General features: G+C 40.6%; 2 protein-coding genes across 4 annotated transcripts in view; one reads left to right on the top strand and one right to left on the bottom strand.

Annotated features, from left to right (window-relative positions):
• FANCD2 (FA complementation group D2) overlaps nucleotides 1-12,271 on the bottom strand; it is a 59,683-nt gene extending 47,412 nt beyond the window's left edge. For both annotated transcript variants that reach the window (XR_007243833.1, XM_048488526.1), the window contains exons 1-9: nucleotides 12,192-12,271; nucleotides 10,386-10,501; nucleotides 9,551-9,688; nucleotides 6,101-6,168; nucleotides 4,737-4,840; nucleotides 3,876-3,939; nucleotides 2,914-2,966; nucleotides 1,598-1,676; nucleotides 966-1,090 (exon numbers count right to left, since the gene is read on the bottom strand). Coding sequence is in view for 1 of the 2 variants with exons in the window: in XM_048488526.1 (XP_048344483.1) it covers nucleotides 966-1,090; nucleotides 1,598-1,676; nucleotides 2,914-2,966; nucleotides 3,876-3,939; nucleotides 4,737-4,840; nucleotides 6,101-6,168; nucleotides 9,551-9,688; nucleotides 10,386-10,452 (698 nt within the window). In the remaining variant the exon portion in view is untranslated. The remainder of the gene's footprint in view (nucleotides 1-965; nucleotides 1,091-1,597; nucleotides 1,677-2,913; nucleotides 2,967-3,875; nucleotides 3,940-4,736; nucleotides 4,841-6,100; nucleotides 6,169-9,550; nucleotides 9,689-10,385; nucleotides 10,502-12,191) is intronic.
• Nucleotides 12,272-24,722, top strand: EMC3 (ER membrane protein complex subunit 3). 2 transcript variants are annotated; one of them, XM_048488528.1, is made up of 9 exons: nucleotides 12,272-12,373; nucleotides 13,670-13,889; nucleotides 17,243-17,300; nucleotides 18,122-18,215; nucleotides 19,481-19,585; nucleotides 21,238-21,319; nucleotides 21,451-21,530; nucleotides 22,079-22,161; nucleotides 23,119-24,722. In XM_048488528.1, the coding sequence occupies exons 2-9, from the start codon at nucleotides 13,735-13,737 to the stop codon at nucleotides 23,245-23,247; spliced, it is 786 nt and encodes a 261-aa protein (XP_048344485.1). In that variant the 5' UTR covers nucleotides 12,272-12,373; nucleotides 13,670-13,734; the 3' UTR covers nucleotides 23,248-24,722. The 2 variants fall into 2 exon arrangements, with proteins under 2 accessions (XP_048344485.1, XP_048344484.1); XM_048488527.1 differs by having other exon boundaries at nucleotides 12,282-12,373; nucleotides 13,713-13,889.
• Nucleotides 24,723-25,518: the final 796 nt, after the last annotated feature.

The following is a 25,518-nucleotide window of genomic DNA, read 5'->3' as shown; positions in this document are numbered from 1 at the left end:
AAAACAGCTACATTACAGGCACCGCAGTTACATCAGCCAGGTGGTTTTATTAAACTTATTCTTTATATACTATCATCAATGTACATGGTGCTATAAAGAGTACAATATAACAGGTCTCTTAAATGTTAGACTTACCATGTAGCACCAATATATTTTCAATCTCCACATGGGAGCCATACAGTTTAAATCTACCATAGACTGAAAACTAGTATAACCCAGACAAGAGTTAATACTTTTATGTGCATATATATGTTTGTCCCAAATGCATATTATTTAATTACTTGTAGTAGTACTAGCCAAAAATACTTTGGGATCAGTTCAGCTTAAATTGCTATATTGCATTATAACTCCTAGCAGACATAGTGCATCCAACAGAGTAGAAAGGCAAATAAAAATATTTTACTAAGTTTTTTAAAAATTGAAGGAAGATGGATGAATTAGAAGATTTAATAAGTTCTCATGACTTTATAGGTGAACTGCAGACTCAGAGGTCATATTCTTAACTGCTAGGAGTTTTTTCCTATTCATATTCATGATTTACCCAAGGCTAAAATCTTGCATTTTTGAGCAGAACTGGCAAATATAAGCAGAACGTGCACCAAGGTGAACCTGTGCTATGGAAACAGTGGAAAAAATTCCGAAAATTATGTAGTCACAACTGGAGGATGGATTTTTCTGTACACCAGAGAAGGGTGAATCCATAGGCAGACTTTCCAGATCACAGCCCCTCAGACTCTTAGGTATATAGCTGCAGTCTGTTGATAGCTAAGAAACAACACATTTAAGTTTAAATAGTTATTTTAAAAGAGCTACCCTGATTGTATAATAGAAACAAACAGCAAAGCTGAATGTTGTTTGCATTGTATCACTAGCTGTGCTAGGTAGTCTCTTCAGCTAGGGCATCACTACCAGCTAAGACAAAATCATAATGAAACAAGAAGACAGAAAACATCAGTTTATCTCACCTAAGCTCTCTGGCAACCTCACCATGCTGGGAATCTTCCAGGATTTCTGGCAAACTTGTGATAATATCGTGTTGGATTGACAGAGGAGAAACACAGATAATCTGCATTATTGTCAATACAAGTTCCTGCAGATGACAAAAATATTAGAACATTAGGAGCAAAGGAAAAGCTGATGCTCTTCATACCAATAGGTTACATGCACAGTCCATAGTGAAGCCAGGAGACTGTACAGTAGTGAATGGAATGTAAGCAAGTGATTTATTTATTGTAAGTGTAATGTACTGGATCTAACACTCCCACACACTCAGGCATAAGACACTGCTTTTCACTTGAAGTGGAGATGGGGAGGGTGGGGGGGCTGTGAGTTCTCAACTCCAGTTGCACCTTCCCAAACTCCACCCCATACTGTTCCTGAAAGCTCCTCAATATAGAGGAATAGCTGCTGATGGTGGAGAGATTTATGTGAGTGGACTTCTACCTTTCCTCTGGAATTCAGGGATGGCTAATCACTCACCACTTCGTACAAGCTGGAGCAGCAAGCTCCTATCTAACAAATTAGTTCATGCTAGCTGAATATTACATAGCATAAGGAAGCAGAGAAACAGGATACAGACAGGCTTGGCAGCGCTTACCTTGCTATCAACTATCCTGTCGAGCCATTTTAACTGATTGATAATGAGCCGGGGCAAATTGAGTCCATCAGTGCCCACACTGAAAGATAAGGACAAAGAGGGGAAAAATAGATTTGGTACAATTATAGTTCCTGTCTTCTTACTGAGAAAGAATTCCTAATGAAACCAAAGCAGAATGTAGCTATATAGTAATCTGTTCAATCCTCTGCACACATACCTACATCTGATTACATTAGCATTTTCTGTTGGGATGACATCTTTATTTTTTAACAGAAAATCAGCTTATTCAGAACAGCCAAGAGAAGGTACCCTCTAACATTACATTTCACGATAATTAGACTCATCACAAACTGCAGATGCCTACAAGCAGGGACCTGAAAGGAACTTTCCTCTGCTTCTCCCCCACCCCTTCTCTGTCACTCTCCCACCCTCATCTCTCTTCTTTCTCTGGGCTGCTCCCACAGTAGCTCAGGCTTCTGCCCTTCCTCTCTCTGCCAACCCAGCGCTACCCTCCCTCACCCGCCTCCAGCATCACTGCCTCAACAGGACCTGGGGGTAGGAGTGTTGCCACCTCAGCAGCAGGCAAGGCTTAGGGGTCCCATGCCTGCTTCTCTGTCCCAAGAGTAGCTGCCCTAGTGTGGCAGAAGGGAAAAGGGCCACCTGATTTCATGCCTCCTCCCCTACCCACTTCCAGTTTTGGCGGCTTGGCAGTGGGGGGGGGGGGAGATGAATTGCTGCCTCAGTAATGGGAAGGGCTGGTGGATCCCAGCCTCCTCCCTCCTTCTAGTTTTGCCACCTCAGTTGTTAAGGGAGTCGGATGGCAGTGGTTTTTGCTCATTCTTTCCTGCCCTCCTCCTCCTCCTTGCGTACCCCCTGCCTCTGAAGAACAGTTGTGTAACACTTGTACAGACAACTGTTTTCAGGTTTGTTTGTTTTTGGTAAACCGTTCTTTTTTACTTTTCAGTTTATTTTGCAAACCTCCCCACCCCCCACCCTCCCAAGGTCTGTAGAAACCTGTTTTGTATCTACACAGCTCTGGTTCTGGATTTAAACATCTGCAGATGGTGCCATGTAAAAATTTAGATATATTGATTTATCCTTTAAGACTCACAGCAGGCAAGAGCATATAGTGTACTCTTGAGCATTGACACATGCAAGGAAGGACCTGGGAGAAACTGTAGTATTCGACTGGGTTTTTTTTTCTTTTCTCTGTGCTCATGAGAGTTAGATTTTGTGATTTCAAAAGGTAATTTGGAATAACTAACTAAAAATCACCTAACAACCAATGTTTTGAGTCAAAGTACCAAAGTACTAACCTTTCATGAAAAAATTCAGGAAGTTTCTCAAACAATAGTCTTATAATAGCAGGCTTCAAAAAAAAAGAGAGAGAGAAACATTTTGAAAAAAACACACACACAGGAATACTAACAATTATTTTATGCAATCTCAGGTACATTAAAAGCAAGCGTAAACATAAAGCCTAAGACAGTCATGAACTTTCCATTACCACATTTATTTCAATCTAAGAAATCACAATTCTAGTTGCTTGATCATGAGTGGCAATAACCCAGATTTTCTCTCTGAAAATTACAGAGGATTTGGAGGACAGCTGTGTCTTTCATTGAGCCAGCTGTGTCTTTCATCAAGAACAGACAGACATCCCAGAGAAAGAAAGAAAGAAAGCAGCTTGCTTCATAATGGACTTTGGAGAAACAGAGGTAGCAAGAGGGATTTGTGCTCCTTTCCAAGCCTAGTGAGGCAGTGGTTTGCCAGGTCACAGCCTAGAACTCCTGGGAATATTTGTGGGAGGGGGACAGGCATGCCAGTCTCACACGAGCACTGACATCACTTCACGATGTGGGGAAGCCTCTGTCACAAAATCTTTGTGTTTAAGCCATAGAGTTTTGGGGAAATCTTAGAGCATCCCTGATGCCATGATTGGTTTTCACTGGAAATGATGTTGCACACTGGTGTGATGCTTGAGCATTCCCCATTTGCTGCCATTTTTTCTCCTTCCCCTGCCTTTTAGACATCAGAAGACAACAATGACGATTGCAGAGAGGTCTCCAGCAACTGTGGGAAACCTGGCAATCCTGGAAAAAATCCTACTGTTTCCCCAGAAGATGTGAAAGGGTCAGGGGTGACAAGCGATTGACCAACAAGCCAAGATCTCTCAATCCTTGCTTCTCTCGCTTGTCTATTTTCTGTCTGTCTTCCACATTTGTCAGTACAGATTGTCAAGTGTGATTGGAATGAGTACATTGGAAAGTGACCATACCTGCAATATCTCAGTTCCAAGGAGTAGTTTAATGAGACTTTCACAATATGAATGAACTGCATTACTGTATTTAAGAAAAACAATTTATTACTGTTACTATTTAAAATACCATTTCGGATAGATTTTTTTGTTGCATAATCAAAGGCTGCAGTCCACAAGGCAAAGAAATGGGTGTGGCTGGATTTAAGTATCACAATCTACATTCGGCTAGTTCTATGTACATGGCCTTCAAGTCCACAGAGAAAGGAAGCGACACAAACGTGTGCTGCTTGTAACTCGTTGATTGTGTTTTATGCATTTGCTGTTTGTTTTTGCTTTGTTAGCCACTTTGAGCATAAGAAGACAGGACATGAATATTTTAAATAAATGAAATTACTAATATATATGACACTTAGAAGAAGAGTTTGGCTTTATATCTCCCCTTTATCTCTTGTAAGGAGATTCAAAAGGGTTGACAATCTCCTTTCCCTTCCCCGCCCCCGACAACAAACACCGTGAGGTGGGTGGGACTGAGAGCTCTGAAGAACTGTGACTAGCCCAAGGTCACCCAGCTGACATATGTTGGAGTGCACAAGCTAATCTGGTTTACCAGATAAGCCTCCACAGCTTAAATGGCAAGCAGGGCATCAAACCCAGTTCTCCAGATTGGAGTGCACCTGCTCTTAACCACTACACCACACTCGCTCTTAAAAGTGACCCAGCTGACAAAGCTCCCCATTTGCAATCCAGAAAATGTCTGGAATGCTTACAAGCAGCCATTTCCTTTAATGTTTGTTTGTACAACACATTTCCTTTAATGTTTGTTTCATAATTGCTGAACAGAACAACATTTTTAGGAAGAAAAGATACTTTTTCACAGACCTCATTTCCTGACTCTGTGCTGGCACACAAGGAAGAAGACAGTTTCTGAACTGATCTCTGTTTTCAATGTGGTATTCCAAACCACTGACAAACTCTCCAACAACCTGCACAGAAAACAAAAGAACAAAGCAATAATAGGTACTACTATTTAGGATGCTTTGACATGCAAATGAAGCAGAAGAAAAATAACCCTGAATAACCCAGTCCTCTAATAGCCAGCAACACAAGGAGTTCCCTTCCTCCTCCCCCACCCCCGCATTTCTGCTTCCCCAGAAAATTGTGTGTGTGTGAGAGAGAGCGCAACTGAAATTTTATAGGTAAGAAAGAAGTTGGATCATCCTCTCAATGTGTCTCTGGCTCTCTGTCCCCTTGTCCACTGAAAACAGGAATAATTAGGAAACTCAGAAAGCAGTTCCTAAAGTCAGAAAGCTTGGTAAAATAAGACAGATGTAAAGGTAAATGAAGCCTATAATAGTATAGACTTTTAACTTTCCTTTCTGAAAAGTGGACACAAGGAGACAAAGGTTCCCTACTTGGGAACTTGTGGCAAAGAACCAAACTGAGCTTCCTGTTTCAATTTTTTCTTCGCAGCTGGGAATTGTCTGCTTGAAACCAATAAGAGTGCTGGGGAGCTGGCAAAATCCTTCCTGCTAAAACCAATTTTCCCCAATTCCCTGAAGTCTCAGTAAAGTTACTTTTGGGGACCTTGGGATCAGATGCTGAAAACAATCCATCCTGTGCCAGCTTTGCCAGATGGCTGGAGCTGTCACTGGTATTCAACCCATTTGTCAAACTACAATTGTTGTTTTCCATGGTCTGGAGTAACTTGAGCTTTTTAAAGGCTATCTTAGGAAAACAGGGCTGCAGTTTATTCAGCACATCTTTCATCCCTTTGATTACAAATATCACACTTCACTTGAAAGCTGCCAGCAGCATTCCTTAAACAAATCTTCAAAAGAACTCTATATGATCTTCAAGCTATTTCTATTTTCCTCTCATGTGCTATGTTGAGAGTCATTAATATATTAACAGCGCTATCACAAAATGAGTTACACTCGTCGACGCTCGGTGAAGTCAACAAACTTGGAAAAATGTAATTCTGCACAGGATGGCATTGTAGAGGATTCACATCAAGTAGAAAATAAGAGAAGTGGGTTCAAAAGGAAAAAGCGGGGTGTGGTGAGCATAAAGCCCTGGTGTGATTGAAGAGCAAAGTTCCCATCTTTTCATCAATAATGCAATCTAGCAATCAAGTCTGACTTCTCCTCCAGACTTGATTCCTGGCATCCATTACAGATGAAAGGATACCTGTTTTTTTAGAATATAAAACTCATAATGTTCGGAATATATATATCTCAAAATACCTGTGGATAAGAAGAATGCTTCCTCAAAGCCTGACAAAGCTTCTTCTGGAAAACAGCACCATCTATAGCTTAGGAGCAAGAAAGCCAAACATTGACATCTCAGTACAGAGTACTTTCAACTGCTGCAAGAAAATTTTATCAGGTAAAACTTTCACTAGCATGGAGGTCCAGTGATACTGTTGTTCACCATCTTCATTTTCACTAGGGCTTTTGTATCTTTAGCAGCTATATAACCAGCAGACAATCAGCAAGCAGAAGGAAAAACATGATTGCCATTTGTCACAGAGTTGTTAAAGCTGTTTGCAACATATATTACATTAAGAGAAGAGCTTCATCTGCCAGATTTCTTTTTGTCACACTACTGTTAAGGCGCAGGAACATAACCAAAAAATGTTTACAACCCTAAATGATAGGAAGAGTTATTCCCGTTGAATTTTTGGCCTAACTACACTATAGTATCACAGCTTCTATCAATAAAAATGTAATAATCTCACTACATTCCAACTGTCACTCCTAATTGACTAAGTGATATATGTAAGTAGTATAGAACCAGCCATGCACTGTTCAAAGAAATGCCTTCCCTGCCCTGTCAGAAAACAACTGAGAGATACTACCTCTACTCTTATTCACTCAGGAAGAAAATAAATGGACAGAAAGCAGTGAGGAACACTTAGAAACACACCTCAGTATACACACATGCACCCCATCCTAAACATACATACACATACAAGGCAGCTCCTTCAAACAACACAATTATGCCTCCCTCAGACAAGTCTTTAGCTGTCCTTTTGGTGAAAACAGGCACAGAACTACAAAAACACAAGCCCTGTCAAGCACCTGACAGTCCACAATTAACAGCTGGTTAAACACAAATTGTGCTGGCCTCGGGCAGCTTCAAAACAATCAGGAAGCTATATTAATAGATTTCAGAAATCTTTCCTCTATCCCAACATCCAGAAAAAAAATAGGTATCCTTCCACTTTTCCCAGAATCCCCCAGTTCATTAGGAACTATTCGCTTACTGACCAAAATATCTAAAGAAACAACCAATTCAGCATTCCTGTTTCATTCTTTTTTGTCCTTCCCTGTGTCAGTATATTTTCATTCTTTTTTGTCCTTCCCTGTGTCCGCCGGGCCTTTGGGGGAACCAGCCGCTAATAGTGCCCCCTTCCTTCGGCCCTTGACAACTAGGCCACCTGCCATCCAACGAGACTCGCCATGCCTCCCTCTCTGAGGGGGGAAGGATTTTTTATTACTGGAATGCTGGACGCCATTTTAACTTGCTGAGTTTTTATAATTGGAATAGGAACTGATAACTTTTTATCGCTGCCTTAAATGGTTACTTATTTTATATTGTATTTTATATGTTGTGCACTGCCCAGAGCCCTTCGGGGATGGGGCAGTATAAAAGTCTAATAAAATAATAAATAATAAAAAATAATATAGAGACATTGCAGACTTCAACTGATTTTTCTGAAGCATTTGCACCTTGTAACATTTGCTGTAATCTTTCTAAAATAATACCACAGAAAATTGAAGTGTAGAACTAACAAGCAAACTCCACTTTACCAGGAGTGATTCTTACTACAACTGAACTCAAAATGGCCACTTCCCTCGGCTTCAGTTTTCAGTTGAAATTCTCTAGAACAGCTTCTTTCCATGAAAGTACTCACATACCAACTTTGTTCCTACTATTATAACTGTATCCATAAAACAGATGCACAACACAAAGATAATAATAACTAAACCTTGAAACAATACAGAAAAATAGTCAGGAGCTAGATGTATAAAGTAGCTTAGTTGTCCCTCTGCTAGAACAAATCCTCAGAAAAAAACAAGGTGCCTAAGTAGCAGATGAATTGGTGTAACATTGTATACTTAAAAAAATAAGACAAGCAGAGTGCATAAGTATAGAGACATAAGATAATGCCAGAATTTCTATCAAAACTAGTGAAATTAGCTTTTTAAGTAGGGGAATAAGCTTTTAGATATGAAAAATTCCAGACAGAAACATAGATGGTGATAGATCACAGGTTGCAATGTGCATGGCTCCATCTTATCACATGAATTTCAGAACAGTATTACACATACAAAAAAAAATAATAATGCTGGTCTGCAAACATTTTAAACCATTCTCTATTTATGTTTGAACAGCCAAGAATAAAAGGATCTAGCTGTTGTGGGTTTTCCGGGCTGTGTGGCCTTGGTCTGTTAGCTTTAACATTTTGCCTGCATCTATGGCCGGCATCTTCAGAGGCATGTCACATTATGTTACAATAAGACACATTGTGACACACAGAGAAACACATCTTACTGCGACATGCCTCTGAAGATTCTGACAATCATTGCAGGCAAAATGTTAGGAGCAAAAACCACCAGACCACAGTCACACAGCCCAGAAAACCCACAACAGCAAGTTGATTCCAGCCATGAAAGTCTTCGACAATACAATAAAAGGATCACTCCTCCAGAACCATGGACTGTTGTGAGAACAGCTATGTGGTGAGTCATTGGAGAGGTTTGATCAGAGGTATGGTCAGTTTCTTTAATGGTTAAAGTTTGATCAAAATGGAAAATATCAATTTGCAAATTATTTTTCCTTCCAGCATATCTGTTGGATATACCAGCCTATCTCCACTCACATAGTCCCACAGGCTTAAGGACACTTTAAGCTTTTTTAAATGAAAGTGTCAGTTTCTGCTTGATTCTCTGAGCTCCCTTAATTTTTTTCCTAGATGTCAGCAGACATTCAGACAGCAAGCAGAGGAGGGTAATATGGTGGGCTTTGTAGTGGGAGAAGCAAACTGATAAAGACTGCTGTTCCCTCTCAGGCCCGTTCTGCATGGGCCAATAAATACGGGTGCAGGAAGGTAAAAACCCCAGGGGTTTGTTTTTTTGGGGGGGGGGACTTTGCACAGATCCCGACCCTAAAATGAGTCTGCCCCATGTTATTTCCCCTAAACCTTTTTTCCCCAGAATCATACTATTAGTGAGTCAATTCAAAAATCCCAGGTTGTAGCCACTTACAAGTGAACAGTCAGGCAGGAGGCGCTTTATTCACCGGTTTTCCTTTAAAAAAAAATCACAGCTTACATCTGCATAACTATGCAGGTGCAGATGGTCGTATCGTGAGATATCAGCATGACTACAGGGGCTCATTTGTACACGCTTGGGTAGCTATGCATTGGTGAGAAGTAAATTAAAAAAACAGACACGTCTCTGTGCGAAGGTGCAACAGCAACCCAGATTGTTTCCAATCGCTGCCTGCACAGATGCATGTGAATGCAAAAACAGGAAAACGGGTTACTTTATCCTGACTGCTACCTGTTATATATTTGCTGTGTGGAAGGGGCCTCTAAGAAACATAAGTGCCCTTGTGTCTTTGGAATATGTGGCAAGATACAGGCTATCACCCGGCAAGAAGACTATAATAAAAGACTTGCTTTATACCAATTTCATTCTGTTTTTCTCCAGCTTTCAATGTAATTCCCGCTGTCTTGAGGAGCTGTCCAAAAACATTGTTGTTTTCTACAACATCATCTTGTGGGACTGCCTTTTTCTTGGCAGAGATTCGAGATTTCTTCGTTTCTAGGACAGAAAAGTTACTAGTGTAAGAGAAGCAAATCTCAACCAATTAATATGAACAAAGTTTCTGAGGTCCATGGAAATTTTAGAGGTTATCCTAGAATATGTTCTCCAATCGGTTTCATCAATGGGCGATGTACTATAGGACAACTATTAAGAATGGTCTGAAGTAGACACTATAGAAGATGACACAAAGTAGGCAATTCTCAAAAACACTTATTTAAGTGCTTTGTAAATTGTAGTTCAGATTTCTAAAATCACCAAATGAATTAAAGAATTTTATATTTAATCTCCCAATGAAATCTATGGTGCTCAAATGTACCTAATCTTTTGCTTGGATCATGCATCTCAGGGCCTCTCAAGTACGATTGAGTCCTAAAATTACATATACAACCATTCTTGCTTGCAATAATATTATTTGCATCTGTGCAGGAAGCATAAGATGCAGATATTGATTCAGTCATTCCCATGAATTGCAAGAAATTACTTTCTGAAAAAATAGAAAATATTTTCCCTCCAGTATAGAAATTTTCTCTACACTGCAGCCAGATTCGTGCATTCAGTGCTACTAGCTATGGAGGAAACTGTTTTCCAGAGCTGAAAAACATTTCTTTGCATGTTCATGTTGCCGCAGATAGATGAAATGGTGTTTTTGACCAACAAAATTTAATGTAGGGGAAAAGGTGCTTGCTTAACATACTTGGTGACTCTTCTAATAGATGTTCTTCACGGGCAGTAGACTTGGACAACTTCCGCCTTGAATTCATGACAGCAGGCTCTGATATATTCTATTAGAAGAGGTAACAGCAGTGCGTCCTGTTTGAACCATGACATTTATAAAAATGAATACAAGTGACTAGCAGAAGGGATTGCCACACGTGGTAAAGCAGACCATTTATTACAACAGGTTAGATTGGTTATAAACAACAAATAGTACAGCAGCATCTTATTGGCCTATTTTAGATGTGTGTGCATACCTAGAGGAAGCTGAGCATACCTAGAGGAAAATGTTGGTTGCCAAGGTACAATTCTGAAAAGATGTACATCTTCTGGAGAGAGTTTTGGCCTAGGAAATCATGCCCTGGTGGAGGAATCTGGTCTGATAATCGCACATCCCCACAGGAATTATGAGTTTAACATATTCATCAATTACTCAGGATTTAGAAAGCTGCACAGCAATACCAAGTTCTCCCCAGTACTACATGCAATCCTTGTGCAACTTCTGCAGTATAATTAGAAGACAGTTTTATTATCATGGATTACCACAAGGAAACCTGGAAATTGTATGGTTTAAAAGAATGCAAAGAATTCCCTAGTCATTTATTTTACTTGTTTACATTATAGTCCACCTTTCCTGCTGAAACTCAAGGTTACACAGAATCAATACAATTGACAGGATGATACATTCAATAAACAATACAATAGGATTAGGGTTGTAGAACCAATCAGAAATCTAAAGACAGAACTGAAGCAAAGCATAACTATTAGAGAAACACTGTTCCAAGTTCCTTGGCAGGAAATCATGACATTTAAATTTGGTAATAGAGGCATGCAAACGCCTTGCATTTTATAATAAAAATCAATGTAGAGAACAATACAATTTTGTAAGAACTTCAGTGGATTGCATAGGCCAGCGGTTCTCAACCTGTGGGTCACGACCCCTTTGGGGGTCGAACGACCCTTTCACAGGGGTCACCTAAGACTCTCTGCATTAGTGTTCTCCATATGTAAAATGTATAAATGTTAGGGTTGGGGGTCACCACAACATGAGGAACTGTATTAAAGGGTTGCAGCATTACAAAGGTTGAGAACCACTGGCATAGGCAAACCAATGAATGTAACTGAAGCATTTCCCAAGTATTTTTATTCTCCTGCCCAGTCTAACCAATGATAGTTTCTGAAACAGAAAAATAAGGGGGTTCTGACAGCCTCTGACTTATTACTTGACATGAATGGGATGCAGCTCTGTTTAAGTCGTATTTGAAGTCACAGCTAAAAAAAACTAATACAGAGAGTATTTCCCAAATAAAATACAAACACTTCAAAACATTTTTACTGATGGTTCACCACAAACTACAAATAATCGTGTTGAACCTTAGCAGAAGAAATAATGGCCATAAGCTTTAGCGAGACAGCTTTTTTTTTTACGGAAAAGGGCTCTGGCTTATGAACGATTAACCCGTAATAAACATGTTAGTCTTTAAGAGACCAAAAAGTTACGTATTTGTTCAACTTCAGTCCTCTGCGGACTTGATTAGGATCACTCCCAATTTTTAAAAAAGTGAGACTTAAAGCAAGTATAACCTTCCACTTTAGTCAAGTAAGCGCCCCTTGAATTAATGGGACGTATTCTTATATAAGCAGGTGGAGAATAACTGCCTCTTCCCACAATACTACTGAGCAGAGGCACTCAACCCAACACCTGACGAGCGCAGAGGAAGGCTTTTCTAAAACCCCGGCCTTCCCTTCAGCCTAGCCAACCTGGCGCTCCCGACTCAGCCTTTACCGTCAGGTCACACCACAAAAGGCGCCTTTCTTCTCTCAAATGATCCCGCCAAGCGTCAACCGAAGGCACAGCTCGATGACATCATCAGGCTCGTGACGCTCAGTCTGCCGGGCGCTTGGCAAAGGTGTCAGTCGTCGCTCCCGGAAGGGTGAAGTGGGACCAGGCCGGCCTGAGGGGACGAGGTAAAAAGCGGCACTCGGGCTTTTGCGTGTCTTCGTCTCTCCCGGACGGAAGAGACGGGCGCGGTTTCTCTCTTTTTCCTTGCCTGCCAAATACGGGCTTGGTGCGGCTGATGTGTTTTCTCCACCCCCATCCCCCGCGCATAACTCTTAAGACAAAAAGTGGCGGGGCTCCAACTTGGAAGCCCTTTGCCTTAATGCCTGCATAGGGAAAGCCGGCTGTGATTGTTTCATAGGAACTAGAAGACGTTTAGACTCCGAGAACCTGCCTGTGAATATGGTTTCATGTGTCGTTCAAAAGAAATCGTGCTCCTAGTCAGCTCTGCCAATGTTATTTCACTTCGTTACCTACATCCTCTCCCCCCACCCCACCCCACCCCACCCCACCCCTTCATCGTCTTCTCTAGCCTGAAAGTAAAGGCGTATAAACATGTAACCGTTTCATACGTTCTCCTTTCCTTTAGTAACAGTGCCGGCAGATGGTTAGGCATATTTTTTGTTGCTGGAGCACCAGTTGGTACGAATTCTCTGAATTACCGGGGTGGGGGGTTCTCTTGCTTAATTGGTTGGAACTCCTTATTACTTGCTTTATTCAAATCTCCATTTGCAAACTCTGACTGAATGAGCTGGTCAAGTGTAGATTAGTTTCAAGCTGATGTAGCACATCAGTAAGATCTGTCTTGGCCAGGAGTGGCTACAGCTGACTCACAATAAAAGCTGGTGAAAGTTGCTCCTCATCACCCCTGCCACCTCTTTATCCAACAGATGGCATGGGTCCAATAGCACTCCCAGGATATGAAGAGAAGATTAACCTCATCCAAAACAAGAGATATCCCAGTTCCTGGATCAGTTTTTTGCTCTGGAATGATAGTTACAACTAGCTATTGTGGGTTTTCTGGACTATATGGCAGTGGTCTGGTAGATTTTGCTCCTAATGTTTCACCTGCATCTATGGCTGACATCTTCAGAGGCTTCTCATCATGACATGCCTTTGAAGATGCCAGCCATATATGCAGGTGAAACATTAGGAGCAAAAGCTACCAGACCATGGCCACACTGCCTGGAAAACCCACAACAGCCAGTTGATTTCAGCCATGAAAGCCTTTAACAATACATTGTTATGATTGTCAGGTGTTTAGTGTTGAGAAATTGGGAGGCCATCATATTCTGGGGAAATTTAACTGTTTGAAGCCCATAACATCCCTTGAAATGAGGAACACCTAGTTGTCAACACACCAGCTGTTCTATTGTCTTGCACAGTGTGATTTAGTTAAACTTGTTTTTGATTGTGTTGGCTAGATGAAATGATGCATCACAACTTGTATTTCTCTAAACATTAAAGACTGAACTGATGCACATAAACAATGAGTGAACCAGAGCTGCTGCTGGACTCCAATATCCGACTATGGGTGGTGCTTCCCATAGTGTTCATCACTTTCTTTGTGGGAATGATTCGCCACTATGTGTCCATCCTGCTGCAAAGTGACAAGAAGCTCACTCAAGAACAAGTGTCTGATAGGTAAGAAACATAACTGCTCTCAATGTTGTCTGGTGTTTCCTCTAATAATAATGCTAATGCAAAAGCTCTACAGGGGTAATGGCAATAATGTATTGTTGTAATATTCACAGGTGGTTTTAATTGCCAGCATAGGGGTGTAATGGATGAGATGTATTATTATTTTGGTGTTTGTGCAATTATGTTATTGGTGTAGCAATTACTGGACAACGAGGAAAGTAGAAGTACCTCTATGGTTAAAAAGAATACATAACACAGACTACACAAGGAATGTCTAGATAGGCTGTTAGACAGTTCTGGGATGGAATCAGCAGTTGTGGTTCACATTGGCACCAACGAGATTGGAAAATATAGCCAGAAGGTTCTGGAGGTTAAATTTAGGCTGCTAGGTAATAGGTTGAAGTCCAGGACCCCCAAAGTGGCATTCTCATAAATGCTACCTGTTCCACGCGCAGGGCCAGCTAGGCAAGCAGAGATACATGGTCTCAATGCATGGATAAGAAGGTGGTATAAGGCAGAAGGTTTCAGATTTGTTAGGAACTGAGGAACCTTTTGGGACAAGGCAGGACTATTCAAAAAAGACGTGCTTCATCTTAACCAAAAAGGGACCAGGCTACTGGCACTCAACATTAAAAGGTGGCAGAACAGTTTTTAAACTGATCCCTGGGGGAAAGCTGACAGGAGCTGAGGTGACTTCGGTTCAGAATACAGTATCTATGGGGATGCAGACAGAGAGGGAGGTTTTTCTAAATCAACCACATACAACTGTGGAACATAGCAATGTGCATGTGATAAGTGATAGTGTCTACAAAGGGCTAGAGGGCAAAGCACATAAATCCCAGGTTAGGGACAGAGACAGGGTATACAGGTCTATTCTAATAGTAGAAGCCTTCAACCTAAAATGCGGAGCTGGAGTACAGAGTTTTGAAGGAGGACATTGATATAGTGGGCATCACAGAGACATGATGGAATGAGGAGAACCAGTGGGATGATGTTATCCCAGGTTACGGGCTCTACAGAAAGGATAGGTCAGGGCATATCGGGGGTGGTGTTGCCCTCTTCATCAAAGAGAGCATAGTGTCACATGAAATAGACAATGCAAGGGGAGCTGCTTCCCCTACAGAAGCACTGTGGATATCAATACCAAATGTGAAGGATAGTCTAATATTAGGAATATATTATCGTCCCCCTGACCAAAGTGCACAAGAGGATTCTGAGATGGAAAAAGAAATTAGAGAGACCAACAAAAGCAAAAACGTAGTGGTAATGGGTGATTTCAACTATCCCCACATAAACTGGAAAAAATGCATGTTCCGGTCGTAGTAAGGAGAGAGCATTCCTGAATATGCTAAATGACTGTAGCTTAGAGCAGATGGTTGTGGAACCAACTAGGGGAGAGGTGATCCTAGATGTAATTTTATGTGGGACCCAGGAACTAGTACGGGATGTCAGTGTTGTTGAGCTGATAGGAAACAGCGACCTCAATGCTGTCAGATTCAGTATCTCTACATGCTAGCAAGTGACAACTACTAATGTAGTTGCATTCGCCTTCAGATAAATTTCTCAAAGATAAGGGGGATAGTGTGCAGGAAGCTGAAAGGGAAAATCAAGAGAGTCAAAACTGTCCAAGATGCTTGGAGGTTATTTAAAAACACAGTAATCAAAGCTCAGCTGGAATGTGTTCTGCAGGTTAGGAAAGGTAGCACCCAGTCCAAAAGAAAGCCCCCTTGGTTAGGGAGGTTGAGGAAACTATCAGGAAAAAGAATCTTTCTGAACCATTCCATTATAATATTCCTATTACCTGTGTAAATATGCCCTCTTAAATAATTCAGTTTTGCATCATTTGTGGAATGCCAGGAGAATGGGAACCTACTTGACCTCTTCAGGCAAGCTATTCCATAAGCTTTTGAATATTGCTTTCTGTGCTGCTGTTTTTATTCATGTTTTTGGTAAATGTTTAGAAACTATTTTTTAAAATAAGATTTATTATCAAGGATATTTGACAAAATATAGCTTTCCTTAGAAGCTTTGTACTATGCTGCAAGACCACAATCATGATGAGATGTCTACTGCAAAATGTGGGAAGTGGTACAACTGGTGTACCTGCATGAAATGGTGCTTGGGGACAAGTACTGACTGCGCACCCTTGGACCCCACATACATTTTGCCATCCCCTTAAAATTGCACCTCCCTCATATTGGGGCAGGTGGGTGAGTGAACGGGGTGAGTGAGTGGCTGACGGGGCAGGTGGGTGAGCAGGGCACGCAAGTGAGCAGCTGAAGAGGCAGGCGAGCCGGGCAGGCAAGTACGGCTGCTGAGTAAGTGGCGAACAGTGCAAATGAGCCAGGTGGGCAAGTGGCAAACGGCCAGGTGAGCGATGGCAGCCAAATGCAGACTCACATGATCCAGGCAAGTAGCGCCTGGGTTGCGAGCCCCTCATGCCCCCCAGGTATGCCATTGCAGGTACTTATTAAAGACTGCAGAGCTAATCTAATTGTCTACACCTTAAATTATAGGAGTGTTTGGCTTGTTTTGTAACTACTTGCTGATTTTACAGTCTGGAAATAATCTCAGTATAGGAAAATACGTGGATTAACTAACTGCATGATTCAAGTCCTTAAAGATCAGTAAGATTTCCAGGGAATAAACTTTCAAGAGGTTAAGCTGTCTTTGTCAGATACGAAGGAAGCTTTGATTCTCAAGAGCTTATCCCTTGGAAATCATGTTGGTCTTTAAGATGCTACTGGATTTGGATCTTGATCTTCTACTTAAGACCAACACAGCTACCCACCTAAAACTAATTACTGCATGCATTAATTTTGTACATATTGTTTAACAAAAAAGTTAGTTCTCTCCCCCCCCTCCCCCCCCCCCGCAAACAGACAGTTGATCCATAGTTTACAGTGATATTTTGTTATTTAAGTATCCTTACATTTTCCTACATGGAAATCATTTTGATACGGCAAAAATGCAATGAATTTGGCATATTTTAGATCACCTTTCCATTCAAAGGTCCTAAGGTGATTCCCAACAAGTTACACACAATTGCAATTAAATATAAATGAAACAACAATCAGTGGCAAAGAATACAGTCTGTGGAATTATCATTTTGAAATTCACCATGGGAGGGAATCTGTTCCCAAAACAGTACTTGTTGATTTGGAAATCATGTTTGGTATATTTCCTTATACTATGTAAGGAGGATGATACCCTGCAAATGGAAGAAAGTGTAGTACTGTGGCTTCTGTATGCACTAACAGTTTTTCATCATTGTCAGATGTAATGGATATTTGTCTGCCTTCTTACTTTGTTTTCTGTTCATATTTCACATGTTTGGTAATGGCTTTATCTTCCAGCCAAGTTCTAATCCGAAGCAGAGTTCTCAGAGAAAATGGCAAGTACATTCCAAAGCAGGTATGTTTTCATGTTTGTGACAGTACCTCCATATTGCATTCACTTTTGAATATTAAAATATTACAGGAAGACAGAACCTTCACTGTTTCAATGGTTGAAGCTTTAGTTTTCATAGTCTAGTCATGTGGTAAATACATTGTGCTGCGGAAATATTTCTATTCACATGAGCAGTAAGGAAGTACTTCCAAGATGATAAGGTAGTTGTATCTGACAGCAGAGGATCTAAAACAGGTAATGCATATAGGGCCTTTATTTTAACCAGAAATACAGTGGTGCTTTAAAGTGTAGTCCTAAAAACGCTGTCTTGGGAGTAAGCCCCATTGAAATTATGAGGTATGAAAGTAGCCTACTTGTATTGTCATTGAACTTGTGAAAATTTGAGCTGTTACAGCAGTTATCTATAAATAACATAAAAGTGAAATATTGAGAGAAAGACAGTGATTGAAAATGATGTAGATTGCAGTAATCGCTGATGAAAATTTACTTGTTCATTGTGGTTACTGTTCATAAAATTCATACATGTACGATAGTATTAATGTTTCTGGTTTGTTATATATGGATATAAACATGTTTCTGTTTAACGTATGTCATAAGCAACTAGAGATAATGCAATCTGTAGAGATGATTGGAAGAGAAAAGGACTTTTAACTGGTTTCAAGATTCAATACATATCACCATTGTAGAATCTATGGTGCCTTGGGAATGCAGTGGGGGTGGGGTCAGTTTATATTGTAAATGTTGCACAGCACAAACCATTGTTTCTGCATTTAGGATCTTCTGAAACATTTCCTTTGTAATTAGAATACATCTTTTCTTTTCAGTCTTTTCTAACACGGAAATATTTCTTCAATAATCCTGAGGATGGATTTTTTAAGAAAACTAAAAGGAAGGTAGTTCCCCCCTCCCCAATGACAGGTATGTCTGTAGTCACAAGAAGAAGCAGTCTTCCAAAGCATTATTCCTTTTATGATGCATGTGTGTTGCCTTCTAAAATACGAATTACACGACAGTAGTAATGGGCTAGTTTGGTCTTGTGTTATCAGTTTTGAAGACTCTTATGTTTGAAGAAGAAGAGTTGGTTTTTATACCTTGCTTTTTCTCTACTGTAAGAATGTAGGGGTGAGCCCACGGACCCAGCAGAACCGTAGAAGGAGCGCCAGGCATGCCGGTGCCGGCTACGGCCTTCCGGGCGCACACGCTCCCCCAACCCCCGCTCCCCCATGAGTCACTGGTCATGAACTGCCTGACTCGCGGTCACCAGGTGTCCCATACAAAGGGACAAAAGGGCCCCTGCCCTCAGGTGAAGATTAGACCCAGACACGGATGCTTCCTCCCGCATGTAGCAGCCCGATGAGATCATGCATCACATGATGATCTCCCAACCTCCCGACCTCCCGTTCTCCCGCCTGCCCGACCCCTTTACACGCCCCCATTGAAACCCTAATAAAAGGTGTGAGGGGCGAGCGCACGGCAGAGTTGCCAGGATCACGGGATCCCACACTTCCTGCTGCTGGCTCTCTCCACCAGATGAAATCTCCGCGTGTCGTCTCTTCATTGGGACCTCGTGGGTACGACTACAAGGAAGTCTTAAAATAGCTTACAGTCACCTTTCCTCCCCCTGTGCCCAAAGAATCAGCTTGTGAGGCAGGTGGGGCCAAGAGAGTTCTCCAACAGGCTTCATGTGGAGGAGTAGGGAGTTCAACCCAGTTCTCCAAGTTAGTCTGCTGCTCTTAGCCACTACACCACACTGGCTATTTGAAAATATTTTATTTGGAAAATTAAAAAAAAACATTCTGGCTCTAAGACTAAGCAATTATCTATCAATATCTGACAAAAATAGTTTGGCTGTCTTTATATTTTTGAAAATGAAACATCACTGAGAAAGCCCCTGAGATCTGGTCTGTGAGGCCCATGGATATTCACCATAAGCAAGAACAAGATCCACCAGTTCACAGCCACACAGCCCGGAAAACCCACTACAACCAGTTCACCATAAAGTTATGAAAAGCGTAGTCTCATCAGTCTGAGGACTTTTAGCTCAAAATTCAAGTTAAATACTGAACATAAGATGAAGCTAGAATCACTCCTTTTTACAAGAATGGTTATTGTTTTTACAAGACCCTTCTGAGCTGTGGCTGAAGCTTACTTAAGTGTGTTCATTGGAACTGCTTTCCTTTCAGATCCTACCATGTTGACAGACATGATGAAAGGGAATGTAACTAACGTGCTGCCAATGATCTTAATTGGTGGCTGGATTAACATGACCTTCTCAGGTTTTGTTACAAGTAAGTGTAAATCTAAGACTTTTTACTTGTGTGGTTTTGAAGGCCTTGCATCTCTGTGGTGCACTGCTGCATCTTTGCAGTGGCTTTGCAGTCATTGGTTGGAGTTGAAAATTTTATTTGAGGAAGTCAGTATTTCTCATCTTCAGTTTCATATCTCTATAAAACCGAAATAGTGGTTTGCCTTGCATTGAGGCTGCTGCTTTGGCATTCGATAGCAAAGCTGTCACTATGGAACTCACAGCCATTAGAGGCTGGGAGTGGCTCTCTCCCCACCAAAAGTAAAATTTGTTCTAAATGTTGCCTCTTGCTATTAATTATCACAAACACATCATTATAGGGTCCATCAAATGTCTTGTCTTTATCAGGCCTGATTCCTGCCTTTCCTGGCATCAATAGGGTGGTACCAAGGTCACAATTATAAATGTGGAAAACACTGCCAGTCCTACTGCTACTGCAGTTGATACCCATACATCAACACCTGTGTTGAACAAAACTATTTACTTAGTGAGGTGAAAAAGTAATTAAGGTGCCTTAATAATCTAGAACAGTATAAACACAAAACCTTCCACCATACAACAGAACACAACAAATATAAAATCAAACAATTCCCTTAGTAACAGTCTTGACTGTATTGTAGGGGACTAAAGTGATGCTGTACTTCTTCTTTGGAGTGCAAAGTGTTCAGCAGAAGGCCATTCGATCTATAACGCCGTTCATGATAGTAAAGTGTTTTCATAGGTTACTTCCTCAGTAGATGTAAACAATCCTCTACGAATGGATAATTCAGTATCTCATTAATGCAGCTTGTTTAACCATTCTTAAGGCACAAGTTTCAGGACACAATCAGGTGTAGCTGTTATCTGTGTATGTTAATGGACCTTTTATTTCTGTTTCAACTGCTGTGCTTTGCAATGAGTGAAATAGGCCTCCCTCGTCCCCGCCCCCAGGCCGGATTGAGTCTATCGCCTGCCCTTGAAGCTGGAATGCATAACAATACTGTCTTTACCTCACTCATCTGTTTTTCACTCTATTGTGGGAAAAGGTGGGAGGAGGGAGTCCGAAGAAGTGGGAAAACCTGTAGCTGCAAAAGCCAGGCCCTCCAGCTCTGGCTTTCTGCAACAAGGATCCTGACACAGTTCTGTAAAGCTCTTGCACCCTTATTGAGTCTAAATTATTGACTGCAGTAACAGAGCCTTACAATCTTATCCCATCTTAGTCTTCATCTCTTACCTCTCTCATTGCTCAGAACATATGACACCTTTTGACAAATCTCTGCACTGACTTCTTATCTCATTCCATTTCCTGAATAAATGGTTGCCACTCCTTGTGTCTGGAATACCTGTATGGCACTACTTTTATTTCTTCAAATTTTTCTTCACATGCATTTTTTTTGTACGAAACCCTTAAATTTCACCTAAACCTCAACTGAAAAAAACCAAGGCTGTATGTGTGTTCTCACTCTCCTCCCTTGCTTACTTTACCTCTTCCTTTTCTTGCCTGCCAGTTGTGTTTCACCAATTGTCAAAATTTCAAGTTTATGTTCCTTAGAGCAGGAATGTGTCTTTTTTGCTTGCATTCCTCTGTGAAGCGGTATGTGTTTTGGTGATATGTAATATTTTGTGACCAGGTTTTCCCCCCCCTGTTTCTTGCAGCAAAAGTCCCTTTTCCTTTGACACTGCGGTTTAAACCAATGCTGCAGCAAGGCATTGAATTGCTTACTTTGGATGCATCCTGGTAAGATCGCTCAAAGTTCATCTTTCTTTGAACAATGTAGAACTGTGAACACTACTACAGAGTTAAGAATTGGGCACTTGTACAGTTTTATGTATTCTCATTTAACAAGACCAATGTCTTTGTTTTGTTAGGGTAAGCTCTGCTTCCTGGTATTTTCTGAACGTATTTGGACTTCGAAGCATTTATACCCTCATTCTTGGCCAAGATAACGGTAAGCTGTTCTGTTTTCATAAAGTTAAGCACAGTTTGAAAAAATTATAAGAGAGGTCAAACCTTGCTTAATGAAAATGCTGGCTGCTCCTTCCCAGCAGTGCTGAGTTATCAGGAACGTAATAAGTTCTGGATGAATTGCCTTGCAGCTCAGTTGTTTGGCCTAAATTCAAATGTTTAGCTGGTTAGATTTAGTCAGAATCCCTTCATACTGTTCTTGAGACCCTGTAGATAAAATGCCATCCTTTTTCTTGAACATTATTGTGTTTGTTATAAGTTCTGACTAGTTTTGCTTATTTTGGTATTCATTTTTCCAGGAATTTAAAGATAAAATACTTCCACTTGTTGAGGATGAAGGAATTGGAACCTGTTGATTTTCTCAAACTTTTCTATCTAATTGTGCATAACACCAAAAGGATATTTTATTTGTCTGGCTTCTGAACATTGCACTGTGTTTCTGAAATTCTTTCCTGTTCCTAGTCCATGCTCTTTTTACATTTATATTTTACATTTACATTTACATGAAATGCTCTTTTTACATTTCTGCAGCTGCAGACCAGTCTAGGGTGATGCAGGAACAGATAACAGGAGCAGCAATGGCCATGCCTGCAGATACCAATAAAGCATTCAAGGTACAAGGCTTTAGTTTCAAACACTGAAATGGGCTGTCCAGATTTTACGGTAGTATAACGGGGGCACCTGTGACAACATGTGGGGGAAAAGGAATTACATTCCCCCTGTTCTTCTTGTCTGTGTTCTTGCAGAACACAGTTAAGGGGACCAGCCAGTTGATAGGGGGAAAGGAAATGCTTGAATAGAGAAGTCCCCGGAGCATACTTTCTGTTTAGTGCCTAGACCCCACCCCATAATCCAGCTGACTAAGGGAGCTTTGGAGCAAAAAGCCTGTCCTCCAAACTTCCTTTCCATGCCATTGCTACCACCTTCTTCCTCCTGCTGCTCCCCCTGCACCTTTCCTGCATCCTTCTTCCTCCTGCTCTGTCTCTGCTGTTGCCACCTTGCTTTCTGCTGAACTTTTCCACCTTCATTATCCCCTCCTCTTACTGCTACTTTCTCCCCATCAAACAATTCCAATAGCTTCATGCATTCTAAAATATGGTTCTCAGGCAGAAGATCATTTTGTGTATCATTCTGTTACATATCTTTTCTGCATCTCTTCAGAAAATTGCTGTCATTGTAGAATGTTAATAACGATGAATCATAGACATATCTTGACCAGAAAGGCCAGGCAGTTTTGGCCAAAACTATCACCTTTACTCTTTGCTACTCACTCTTTCCACTCCAAGTTTTCCTGTTGTCAGTTAGCCCCACAATTTGTGGCCCTGCTCCATAAGTACCATGTTGTTTTCCACAGTCTCTTAATCCATTTTCACCCAGAGCTAGCCAGTTTGGGAATACTTGCCTCTGTTCTAGCCACAGATCTTCACATTGTTTTGATGACAAATTCGGAGACTGATCTATCATGAATAAATTATGTTGAAGTTGAACACAGACTGAAGACAGGGATCAAGAGTGAAAGCTGGTGCTAGGTATAACTCTGCTAGCCTTGTCAAAGCTATTTCTCATTGCAGACTGAATGGGAGGCTTTGGAGCTGACTGACCATCAGTGGGCACTAGAGGATGTGGAAGAAGAACTCATGGCTAAAGACCTCCGTTTTGAAGGCATGTTTAAGGAAGAATTGCAGACATCCATGTTCTGAACTGGTTTTAAATTGGTTATGTGCAGTGTATTCTGATGGTCAGAATAAACACAATCAGAACTTCTGTGAGCTGCAGGAGAGTTTTGCTTCTCCTCTGATGTCTTTGTGTGTTGGAAACTTACTGAGTGAGTCTGGTTGGAACATAAATGACTAAACTTGGAACCATTTACCAAGCTTATTAATAAGGCTGCAGTGTGTACCGAATGTTTTTGGTTTTTTTCTGTATAAAGTTAAGGTAAGATTTGGAAGTTGCCTTTTCTTAGAAGAGGCACTATTTCCTATCTCCCGCAAAAAGGGGAGTACCTTCTCTGAGTGCATGCATCTAGAAACAAAGGGTGCTTTTTTTCTTCACACTATTTTATTCATTTGCAGGTTAAATCAATTGGTTAAGCTGTCTTTAATAGATGGGCAGTCTAATTTATTAAAATAGCAGTTATAATCTCAGCACAATTGGGTATGAAAAGCAGATTAATTGAGTGGACCAACTACTAATCTAAAAACATTCCTAGTCTTATTAGCTTAACCTTTCTTAAGATACTGGTACAGGAGTCAGCCCTGAAGTCTTTCATTGGCGGGGCTCAGCATTGCTCTTTAAGCAGAATGCCTTCTCTGCCTTGTAGAACTGCTAAGCCTTGAATTTAGGTGTGAAGAGTTCCCAGGGACTGATTCTGGGAAAGTTTTACCCCTGTCCCTCTTACTTCAGAAAAGGAGCCTTGATTTTTATCATAATAATTCAGCTGAAATCAGTGTAAGATGCCTTTGGGGTTAGATTTCCTTGACTTTGGAATTTCATAAAAATGTTAGTCAAATAGGCTAGACAGAAAGGAAATCCTTTTTTTATTAAGAAATTGTTTTTGTCTTTGGAGAACAGGCATGACATCTTGTTCTTATTACTCCCTAAGGAAAGAAGCAGCTAAACTATCAAAGTGTATATAGCTTAAGTTGCTTATATACAAGTTGTATGCGTTGCTTTGTTGAGACATCCATAAAATCAAAAGCATGCACATTCTTTCAATATATAATGCCAAAACTGGGTTGATTGAATAAAAAAATCTTGTTCTTGTGCATCAAACAAAAGAAGAGCGGCTGTGTCAGTTGTCAAATATGTTGACATGGTGAAAACGACAAACCAGCTACTGAAGCATTTTTCACTTCAACAGCTGAATGTCTTGCAGAATTTGATGGTTTTGTGTGCATCAAGGAGGACAATTTTAAATTGCCTTGCAAGGAGTATGATGCGTAAAGGGGAAGTGTGGTATATAATTAAGGTATATAATAAAGCTGTTATATTGAAGTATAGAACGCTGAGTTCAATTGAGTTTTTATATTTAATTGTTCTGATCCCAGTTTAGTTGCATATAATAGCTGGTATTGTGAGACATCTTGAACTAGGAGGAAAGGTGGAGTATAAATGTTTTGACACATGAAATAAATAACAGTGCAAGAGGGAAGATTTGCATTTGTTTCATAAAAAGGCTAAGTGTGTGTAGTCCTTTTATTGAAACATAGGTAAGCATTATGATGCACATGGATTGGTATCTATGAAATGTGCCTTGGTGCAAATATCTCCATTGGGGTATGTGTGTGCAGGATTACTGAGAACAGTATATAATAGTGTAATATTGAAGAGACTGAACTTGAACTTTTTAGATTATTTCTGACTTTGGCCATTAATCTCCATCCCAATTCAATTTATGTCAAAATGGATATTACAGTGACAGACTAAGCCTCTATGAACAGCATTGAAATTTCAATGATGGTACCTCATCTCTAATCAGTAAGAAGTCTCCAGATAGTGAAAGCCACAAATACATGAAAAGCAACAGAAGATATACTTGACACAGCCGTAATGTCTGGGTACTATGAGAAAGGTACAGCTACTTTTCTGTTTGATGTATTTTAGCAAAATAAACCCTTGAACTGCTCTTTGGAAGTATTTTTGGAACATGATATACTGCTTAGTGTTCAGGACTGAGGTCTTGTGCTCTGTTACTGTCATGAAGAAAGAGGCAATAGATCACTAATTAGCAGCAGTAGACCACTAATTAGTTATTTCCCCTCTATTCAGTCCTGAACTTCACTATGATAGTTTTCAGCGAAGCTCTTGCCATCTTTGACAAACCATTTCCTCTCATTTCTATGTAAGGATTATAATTCGTTCCGCATTTCATTTAAAAGCTTAATATTTTGTTTTGCATTTGAACCAGTTTAATATGACCTGTGCCATCTTGAGCACATGAAAGTGCCATATTAAATCAGAGCATTGGTCCA

Source organism: Sphaerodactylus townsendi, linkage group LG03, assembly GCF_021028975.2.
Source record: "Sphaerodactylus townsendi isolate TG3544 linkage group LG03, MPM_Stown_v2.3, whole genome shotgun sequence".
NCBI classification, from domain to species: Eukaryota; Metazoa; Chordata; class Lepidosauria; order Squamata; family Sphaerodactylidae; genus Sphaerodactylus; species Sphaerodactylus townsendi.
The sequence above is the reverse complement of the archived record's forward strand: the minus strand, read 5'-3'. Positions and strand labels throughout refer to the sequence as shown.

Bases quoted from the DNA above. Each gene is read 5' to 3' on its own strand.
- EMC3 (XM_048488528.1), top strand. From the start codon at position 13,735: ATGAGTGAACCAGAGCTGCTGCTGGACTCCAATATCCGACTATGGGTG. The intron at 21,320-21,450 runs GTAAGATCGCTC...TTGTTTTGTTAG, and splicing joins CTTACTTTGGATGCATCCTG to GGTAAGCTCTGCTTCCTGGT. The intron at 22,162-23,118 runs GTACAAGGCTTT...TTCTCATTGCAG, and splicing joins ATACCAATAAAGCATTCAAG to ACTGAATGGGAGGCTTTGGA.